General features: G+C 51.5%; 2 protein-coding genes across 2 annotated transcripts in view; one reads left to right on the top strand and one right to left on the bottom strand.

Annotated features, from left to right (window-relative positions):
* Positions 1-5,780, top strand: part of LOC132460950 (vasopressin V2 receptor-like) — a 7,109-nt gene extending 1,329 nt beyond the window's left edge. The window contains exons 2-7 of the mRNA XM_060055919.1: positions 1,672-1,956; positions 2,248-2,493; positions 3,178-3,324; positions 4,322-4,595; positions 4,678-4,887; positions 5,476-5,780. Of these exons, the coding sequence (XP_059911902.1) occupies positions 1,678-1,956; positions 2,248-2,493; positions 3,178-3,324; positions 4,322-4,595; positions 4,678-4,887; positions 5,476-5,660 (1,341 nt within the window). The 5' untranslated portion in view covers positions 1,672-1,677 and the 3' untranslated portion in view covers positions 5,661-5,780. The remainder of the gene's footprint in view (positions 1-1,671; positions 1,957-2,247; positions 2,494-3,177; positions 3,325-4,321; positions 4,596-4,677; positions 4,888-5,475) is intronic.
* Positions 5,781-6,340: 560 nt separating this feature from the next.
* Positions 6,341-10,000, bottom strand: part of LOC132460858 (monocarboxylate transporter 1-like) — a 21,797-nt gene continuing 18,137 nt past the window's right edge. The window contains exons 5-6 of the mRNA XM_060055796.1: positions 8,799-9,760; positions 6,341-8,718 (exon numbers count right to left, since the gene is read on the bottom strand). Of these exons, the coding sequence (XP_059911779.1) occupies positions 9,474-9,760 (287 nt within the window). The 3' untranslated portion in view covers positions 6,341-8,718; positions 8,799-9,473. The remainder of the gene's footprint in view (positions 8,719-8,798; positions 9,761-10,000) is intronic.

Below are 10,000 nucleotides of genomic sequence, written 5' to 3'. Positions count from 1 at the left end.
AATGTGGCACACACACACACACAGAGTTTGAAACGGGAGCACACACACAGATTGAAACGGGAATCTGTGTGTGTGCCACGGAATATCATTGTCATTTACTTGCATTGGAGCAACTTCCGTGCACAACAAGGACAATTTAAGTGTTTCAGTGAGACCACCCCGGGTTTTGAGTTAAGCCCCCGTGGTCGACTCGCTCGTTGAAACGGGGATCCGTGTGTGAGCCACGGAACATCAGCGTCATTAACTTGCATTGGAGCGAATTCCGTGGCCACATCACGGAAATCGGCGTGTTTCCGTGATGTGTCCACGGATTTCGAGTTATTCGTCCGTAGTCATTTCATGGATTCCTGTGAGACCAGGTTGCTCAGGACACATGTCTCCTTTCTGTATGTCTTTGTGTGTGTGTCTTTGTGTCTTTGTGGCGAACAGTTTAATGTCTACAGTTATATGACCGCCATCGCCGGGGTCAGCCCTCACCGCCTCTCCCGCTGCTCTCTCCTCTTACACACACACACACACACACACACACACACACACACACACACACACACACACACACACACACACACACACACACACACACACACACACACACACACACACACACAACCATGCAGACGCACACACGCACACACAAAGCTGAAGTTAATAAGGCTCCAACAGTGTTTGTGTGCTCACTCAAGCTCTTGTGATTCTGGTGCCACACAATCTAAGGCCTATTTGCAATCATTACCACGCTTCAAAGGGTCCCTGTAAACACATTAACACACACAAAAACATAGAAACACACACGCACGCACCACACACACACACACACACACACACACACACACACACACACACACACACACACACACACACACACACACACACACACACACACACACACGCACGCACGCACGCACGCACACACACACACACACGCACACACACACACACACACACACACACACACTTCACATTGGCCTCTCACTGGTAATCCCAGGATTAATGGGAGGCTTACGGCTGTCCGCTAATCAGCATCACACGCTAACAGGACGGTTAGCTGCATCTACCTCCCCAACCATACCAACTACAGCCCTGGTACAGGCAACCAGGCCACTGGAGAACACCTCCCACTGCTAGAACATCGAAACGTGTGGATAGAGCAGTATACTGATCCTAATCACTAGTTCATAGAAACGTGTGGATAGAGCAGAATAGGATCAATAACACTAGAACATAGAAACGTGTGGATAGAGCAGTATACCGATCAATAACACTAGAACATAGAAACGTGTGGATAGAGCAGTATACCGATCAATAACACTAGAACATAGAAACGTGTGGATAGAGCAGTATACCGATCAATAACACTAGAACATAGAAACGTGTGGATAGAGCAGTAGACCGATCAATAACACTAGAACATAGAAACGTGTGGATAGAGCAGTATACCGATCAATAACACTAGAACATAGAAACGTGTGGATAGAGCAGTATCGCCGCTCCTTTCCTCCTCCACTCTCCCCTATCGCCACCTCTCCTCCTCTCCTCCTTTCCTCTCCCCTCTCCTCTTCTATCCTCTCCTAACCTCCTCTCCTCTCCCCTCTCCTCCTCTCCTCTCGACTCCTATCTGCTACTGACTTCTTATTCTCTCTCTCCATGATGTTCCTGAATGTCCTCTAACAGGGCGCAATGGCGGTCTCCTTGGCAACAGACTCATATCTGCCCGACAATTCGTCCGTTATCTCGGCGGGCCGTTGGGAGAAGGTTACTAACGCTACGGGCGGGTGGGAGCGGGACGCCCTGCTGGCGGTGGCTGAGGTGGTGGTCCTCGCCGTCATCCTGGCGATGGCACTCCTCGGCAACGGACTGGTCCTGGCGGTGTTGCTAAGGCGGCGACGGCGTCACAATCCGCTGCACCAGTTCATGATGAATCTGTGTCTGGCCGACCTGGTGGTGGCCTTGTTCCAGGTGACCCATACACACGCAAACACACACAGACACACGCACACACGCACGCACACACCAACACAAACACACAGACACCACACACACACCCAGACAAACACACTCACACACACAGACACGCACGCACAAACCCAAACACACACTTGCACACAGGCACTAGCACAAACACACATTTACACAAAAACGTAAACACACACACATGCATATACTCAAACACACACAGACGTTGTGATATTAATCGCCATCAGATTGAAAGAGTGTGTGAGTGGTTCCACTCCTCTGTGGCACCCCAAGGTGCTGCCTCAGCTGGTGTGGGACGCCAGGGGGAGCTTCCCCGGTCCAGACCTCCTGTGCCGCTTGGTGAAATACCTCCAGGTCCTGGGGATGTTCGCCTCCTCCTACATGATCGTCGCCATGACCATGGACCGGCACTACGCCATCTGCTGCCCCCTGCAGGCCTACCGTGGAGCGGCCCTCCAGCGCTGGAACAACCTCATCCTCCTGGCCTGGGGCCTGTCTCTGCTGCTCAGCCTGCCTCAGGTAGAGGGAGAGGGGGAGGGAGGGAGGGAGGGAGAGAGAGAGAGAGAGAGAGAGAGAGAGAGAGAGAGAGAGAGAGAGAGAGAGAGAGAGAGAGAGAGAGAGAGAGAGAGAGAGAGAGAGAGAGAGAGACAGGGAGGGGGAGGGAAAGAGTGGGAGAAAGACAGAGAGAGAGAGGGAGAGAGAGAGTGCGGGAGATAAAGGGAGAGAGCGAGAAAGAGAGAGAGAGAGAGAGACATAGAGAGGCAGGGAGGGGGAGGGAAAGAGTGGAAGAAAGACAGAGAGAGAGAGAGAGAGGGTGAGAGAGAGAGAGAGAGAGAGAGAGAGAGAGAGAGAGAGAGAGAGAGAGAGAGAGAGAGAGAGAGAGAGAGAGAGAGAGAGGCAGAGACAAAGAGAGAGTCAGAGCGGGGGAGAAGGAAAGGGAGAGAGAGAGATATTGAAAGATGGGGAGGGGAAGGGAAACAGACATGGAATGGCTACGGAGGGAGATAGATAGATATAGACACATGGGACCAACAGCGTCCTGGACATCTCACTGGCTGACTTCTGCACTGTTTGAGTTGTGGTCTAGAACTCACTTGGTCGAGCTCTACCCTTTGGTGGGATTACAAATTCACTTGTTTGAGAAGAAAATCAAGAATTTAGGTATTACTTCAACGTATGTTCTATAAATGACCCCTCCCCTAGGTGTTTATCTTCTCCCGCTCGGAGGTGGCTCCAGGGGTCTATGAGTGCTGGGGAACTTTTGCAGAATCCTGGGGTCTCAAGGCCTATGTGACCTGGATGACCGTGGCCATCTTCCTCGTGCCTGTCCTCATCATCACCATCTGTCAGGTAAGAACGCTTTATAAAACAATGTCCACAATTATGGACAATAAAGTTAATAATGATTTTGTACATAACCTTATTTTTAACAAGGCATTTATTTAGATGGTGCCTCACTGCCAATGCTCATATAAAGGGCCGTATTCCCTCGTTCCTTGAATATGTTTTTCTCAAATTCTCAGGTTGACCAAGTACATTTTTCAACAACTATTTATTTCCTGATTTCAAATCATTTCTAACTATTGCTCATGGTTGGGGCGAATAACGCTGCTCTGACCGCTGCCCCCTCCTGGTGGGGGCCTATAACGCTGCTCTGACCGCTGCCCCCTCCTGGTGGGGGCCTATAACGCTGCTCTGACCGCTGCCCCCTCCTGGTGGGGGCCTATAACGCTGCTCTGACCGCTGCCCCCTCCTGGTGGGGGCGTATAACGCTGCTCTGACCGCTGCCCCCTCCTGGTGGGGGCCTATAACGCTGCTCTGACCGCTGCCCCCTCCTGGTGGGGGCGTATAACGCTGCTCTGACCGCTGCCCCCTCCTGGTGGGGGCCTATAACGCTGCTCTGACCGCTGCCCCCTCCTGGTGGGGGCCTATAACGCTGCTCTGACCGCTGCCCCCTCCTGGTGGGGGCCTATAACGCTGCTCTGACCGCTGCCCCCTCCTGGTGGGGGCCTATAACGCTGCTCTGACCGCTGCCCCCTCCTGGTGGGGGCCTATAACGCTGCTCTGACCGCTGCCCCCTCCTGGTGGGGGCCTATAACGCTGCTCTGACCGCTGCCCCCTCCTGGTGGGGGCCTATAACGCTGCTCTGACCGCTGCCCCCTCCTGGTGGGGGCCTATAACGCTGCTCTGACCGCTGCCCCCTCCTGGTGGGGGCCTATAACGCTGCTCTGACCGCTGCCCCCTCCTGGTGGGGGCCTATAACGCTGCTCTGACCGCTGCCCCCTCCTGGTGGGGGCCTATAACGCTGCTCTGACCCTGCAGCTGCTCTCACTGCCCCCTGGTCTAGGTGAGGATCTTCCGGGAGATCCACAGAAGCCTGTATCTCAGCTCGGAGCGCAGCCTCTCCCCCGCCTCCCTCCCCTCCCTCCCCCCCTCCAGACGGGACAGCCAGAGGGGGGTGGGACCGTCCAGCCTGTCTTTATTCGCCCTCAGTTTCCATGGGAACAAAATCCCCTCGGGTACCGCATCGTCCAATCAGCAGCTGCGCCTGGGTCGCCTGAGGTCCAAGAGCCCCCCCGTGTCTCGTTCTGATGACCTCACCGGCGCCGACGCGGCCCCGGGTGAGGGAACACACAGCACGCCAGGCGACCATCTTGGATCGGTTGGCATCAGCTGTTGAGCACCTGTCTTATATCCCCCTAGGCGGTCCGCAGCCAGCTCTCTCCGTCCTCAGCTCTGGAGGCCCCCGTTGGGCCCCTGGGCTGGGGCCCCCCGCTGGGCCAGCCTTCAGATGGAGAGGGATGTCCAAGACGGTCCGGATGACCCTGGTCATAGTGCTGGTCTACTCTGTCTGCTGGGCCCCCTTCTTCAGCGTCCAGCTGTGGGCGGCATGGGCCCCTGACCCCCCGCAGAGTACACACCCTGACACACACACACACACACACACACACACACACACACACCCACACACACTGACGCACGCACTCATACACAGGCACGCACGCACACACCACACACACACACACACACACGCACACAAGCACACTAACGCACACACACACACACACACACAGGCACGCACGCACACACCACACACACACACACACAAATGCCCGCACTCACACAGGCACACTCACACGCACGCACACATAAGAACTCATGCACACGAACAAGCACGTCCGCTCTGTGCTCGAGGCTACCTCTCCTGGTACACACTGGCACCAAGTCTCCTACAAAGCACCTTGGTCCCTGGCCACCAGCCCTCAGCTACGCAGAAGCAAAGCTCGTTTAGCGTCTTGAAGCTAATCTCAAGGACAGTGTTCTTGCCTCGCTAAACACATCTGGAATGTGTTTTTTAATAATCGTGTCAATTGAGAAGATTGTTTGTATTCCCCCCACTACCATCACTATCAAAGTTTGTGTCCGTGTGTATGTGTGCATGTGTGTGTGTGTGTGCGTGTGCACGTGCATGTGCTCGTGCATGCGTGTGTGCGTGTGTAGGTGCCATGTTCACGCTGCTCATGCTGCTGGCCAGCCTCAACTCGTGCACCAACCCCTGGATCTACTCCGCCTTCTCCAGCAGCGTCTCCCCGGAGCTCCGGCTGCTGCTGCTCTGCCGGGGGCCCGCCCCGCGCCGGGGCTCCTGCCCCACCGACTCCACCGCCACGCACGCCTCCACCTCCTGAGGCTCCGCCCCCTGGTCCCTCCTCCACCTCCTGAGGCCCCGCCCCTTTCCCCGCCTCCACCTCCTGGGGCCCCGCCCCCTGGGCCCGCCTCCACCTCCTGGGGGGCCGCCCCCTGGCCCCGCCTCCACCTCCTGGGGGGCCGCCCCCTGGCCCCGCCTCCACCTCCTGGGGCCCCGCCCCCTGGGCCCACCTCCACCTCCTGGGGGGCCGACCCTGTCCCTGCCTCCACCTCCTGGGGGCCCACACCTGGGCCCGCCTCCACCTCCTGGGCCCGCCTCCACCTCATGGGGGCCCGCCCCCGGTCCCCGCGTCCACGTCCTGGGGGCCCGCCCCTGTCCCCGCCTCCACCTCCTGGGGCCCCGCCCCCTGGCCCCACCTCCACCTCCTGAGGGCCCGCCTCCTGCTGGGGGCCCCGGCCGCCAGGGGCCTCTGTCCCGCTGGCCCTGTACTTCATATTACTTTATAGATTTGATGTCAGTCCTCAAAGTAAACCCAGGATATGGTAGAAAACATTTTGAGATACTAGAAGTTATACATGAGGCTAATGATTTCATTGAATTGTAACCCAATGTAAATATGATGTTACTCTAATCTTTGTTTGCTTTGTTGACGCATTGGAAAGACAAGGAGAGCAGTGTTTTTGGTCACACTTTCAACAAAAGACATGGACTAAAACTGAATGCCTTACAAAAGGGTTTAATCGTTCTCTCATTCATCATCTCAAAGTCATACAAACAAAACCTTACACATACATCCAATACAGCTCAAACACATCCAATAGAAGAGGAACTCAATTCCACATTATCCTATTTGTTCTTTTGGAAACAAAACAAAAAGTTGCTGCAGCAAAGTACCCTTTTTCATAGCGTAGAAAAAGCTGTCAAACAGTTATCTTCATGGTTATATCCTAAGATGTATCCCTTGATATCCCAGCTATCTGAATGGCAACAAAACATACACTAATAAAAAGACATAACAACTCAATGCATGTCGTTTTTGCATCAATATTGTTTGGCAAGCTCAAGAACGAGAATCGTATGAAGATGGAGACTCCAGGAGTCTACCCTCTGCAGTGTATTTTGGGCCATCGATCCAGAGTGAACTGCTCAGAGACGACTTCCAGTCGTCTCATTACACAGCAGAGTTCCAGAGGATATTCTGTATGGGATTTACTTCTGGCAGTCAGGGGGCCCTAACTTTACTTTTAGTCATTTATAAAACAACCAACGTTATTGAGTTACAAAAATTCTATGATATTAAAGAGCAGAACAATAAAAAAAAAAAAAGGGGAGAGGGAATCACACTTTGTCTGAAATTCATGAACTATAAAAAAATACTTGAAATCATTTAAATTCATATTTCTTATCCAAAAATAACGTGGCACACATTTAAAAAATATACATTTTTGAGTAAACAAACATGCTTGTCATTTCAATAGACATGATTACACCAGAATAGTGGTTCAATCTGTCATTTCTGATGGTTGACCAAAGCACAGAAGTGTTTCATTCTAAAAAGCTAAACGTTTATTTATAGCACTACAGTATAGTACTACAGCACTTCATACTAATTATTCATGTTGAAACCGGATCTTGCACTTTAGATATTACGGGTTATGTTTTATGTATAACACTATGATTTGTCCGATTATCATTTTACAGTGGGTCTAAATTGATAAAAAGCTTTTGAAGTAAAACAAAAGCGGTTATTAAAAATACAGCACTACTTAAAACATGGTTATGAGTGCTATGTGGTATTACTGAGGGTAATAGTTTAGTGTACAGTGTTCATTTGGCACTGTGGCTATTAAGGTTTATTGACACACGTGGATATGGTTGAATTAAAAAACGAAGTCTAAATGAAGGTTCGCCTCCTCAGGCACAGAGTTTGTTTCTGTCCTGTCTCAGGGCTTCACAGGGTTCGGCTTGCTTCTGTGTGCAACACAAACCAACTGCTTTTTAAGCAATTGATACTTCAGTACATGTCAAAACACTACTTTGTGTGACAAATATAAATTTGTTTCCTCATTTTAGAAATGTTAAAATCGCCAGGGTTTATTTATTGTTGGCTCATCTGTTCTGTCTGGAAACTCATTCCTTTAGGCCAAGGGAGGTCCTCTACTGTTAAGTCTCAAAACAACAGTGTAGGGGCGTGTCGGCACCGACAACAGGAGGAAACAGAGGTCAGCTTAATCAGCGTATTGACTGCACTGAACCACCTCACACTGTCCCACTCTCCTCCTCACTCCGCTGCAGGCAATGGTGCAAAGCCTGCGAGTGGCGTCTCCAAACTAAAGGCCAGTGTTGGGAACCTTACTTTAAAAAAAGTAATTACTTATAGTTACTCACTACTTGTTCCAAAAAGTAACTGAGTTAGTAACTGAATTACTCTACAGTATAATAAAAGTAACTAGTTGCCAGGGAAAGTAACTATTTGCGTTACTGTAAAATAGAAAGTTGCTATATGTCAAAGAATTTGGATTTTCTGAGCAGTTTTCACTTGGCCTTAATGTGTTAAATGGTTGAACCGCCCATTCAAGGCCCTGATATACTTCCAACTGCATTTTAATTTACTTGTTTGCAAAGGCTGTGGAACATCTGCCGAATACTAAAGAAAATGCCAACTTTTCATCGGATTGCTCCGGACTCGCCATTTCTGCTGCTTCATCGAATCTGTTTGGCGTGCGTGTGGCGCGCGTGTCCTGGCTTGTGTGTAAAAACACTGGCTCAGATTGGCTACCTCGCCTTAGCCAATCGTAATCGCTTATCTCGTTGTTAACCCACCCGGTCTCCTCACTAGCAGTTTGTGTTTGGAGCCAGGGGTGCGTTCGGATTACGCAGTTTATTCAATCAATTCATAGTAACGACGCACCCCATTTAACGTACAGTAACGGTAACGGCGTTGTAACGAGGGAAACGGTAATTAGTTAAATTACGACGTTACCTAACGCCGTTCTTTTAAACGGAGTTATTACAAACACTGCTAAAGGCCAACCTAAAAAACTCCATGACTATATGATACCCAGTCCAAATCCCTGTGTCTGAAGGCAATTCAGGCCCTGAGCCGACCCTGGGGAGCTCACACGCGTTAGCTCTAACTGAACAGCTAAAACGGATTAGCTAACACTGGATAGCTAACACGTGTTAGCTCTCACTGAACAGCTAAAACGGGTTAGCTAACACTGGATAGCTAACACGTGTTAGCCGACAGTGCCTCTTCCAGTACCATCAGTCAACCACTGCATCACTACTGACTCTCTATTAACACGATGCTGTGTGTGTGTGTGTGCGCGTGTGTGTGTGTGAGACCTCAGACAATAACAGCCGCTCCAGAGCCTGTGGAGTCCGTTGGATCCCCTGAGCGGTCAGGTCTTCTGCTCCGGGACAGACTGACGGACTGAGTCTAGGTTTACAGCTCAGCTATCAGCACATTAACACAGATGTTCCTGCTAGAGAGAACTTCCTAGTGAGTGTGCGTGTCGGTGGGGTTGTGTGTGTATTGCTAGACAGAGTTTAGAGAATGGTCAACACCTCGAGATCGCGCACGATCTCACCAAACATCTAACCTGATCGACGGTGCATGTTTGTGTGTGTGTGTCTTTGTCTGTGTGTGCGCTGGCCTGAGTGAGTGAGTACATTTGTGTTTGTGTGTGCTCGCCTGAGTGAGTGAGTGTGTTGTGTGCGTGTGCTGGCCTGAGTGAGTGAGTGATGAGTGTGTGTGTATGTGAGTGTGAGTGTGAGTGTGAGTGTGTGTGTGTGTGCTCGCCTGAGTATGTGTGTATGTATGTGTGTGTGTGTGTGTGTGTGTGTGTGCTCATAGCACAGTGTCCTCGTCCACCCTGGCCACTTCGTCCAGAGGGACGGCCGGAGGCGCGTCGCTCTCCTGGGGGTCCGCCTGGGGGTCCGCGGGCGGAGCCAGCATGGCGGTGCGCTCCTCCGGGGGCTGATCGCGGGCCTCCCTCTCCTCCTGCCTCTTCTCCTTGGCCAGCAGGTGGTAGTTGAGGCCCATGCCCAGGAAGAGGAACACGCTGGCCACCACCAGGATGGCCCCCGACGTGATGTAGGTGTAGTCGTAGGACTGGTAGTAGCTGTAGAAGCTGCCTGTAGGGGGAGCCAAACATCAGCCTTTAAAAGCCATCACAGCCACCCATCCTGATTAACAACTATTCTAAACTTTAGATAGCATTGGAAACACAAGTTATTTTGGATTAAGGTGATATTCCCAACCATATATAGAACATTGTTGAAGTGAATGAATCATTCCATAATCCCACTGGACCCAACATGTGGATCCAGTCTCAACCTCATGCATTAAAATGGTGGAAATATGAATGTACAACA

Source organism: Gadus macrocephalus, chromosome 1 (genome assembly GCF_031168955.1).
Source record: "Gadus macrocephalus chromosome 1, ASM3116895v1".
Taxonomy (NCBI): Eukaryota; Metazoa; Chordata; class Actinopteri; order Gadiformes; family Gadidae; genus Gadus; species Gadus macrocephalus.
The sequence above is the reverse complement of the archived record's forward strand: the minus strand, read 5'-3'. Positions and strand labels throughout refer to the sequence as shown.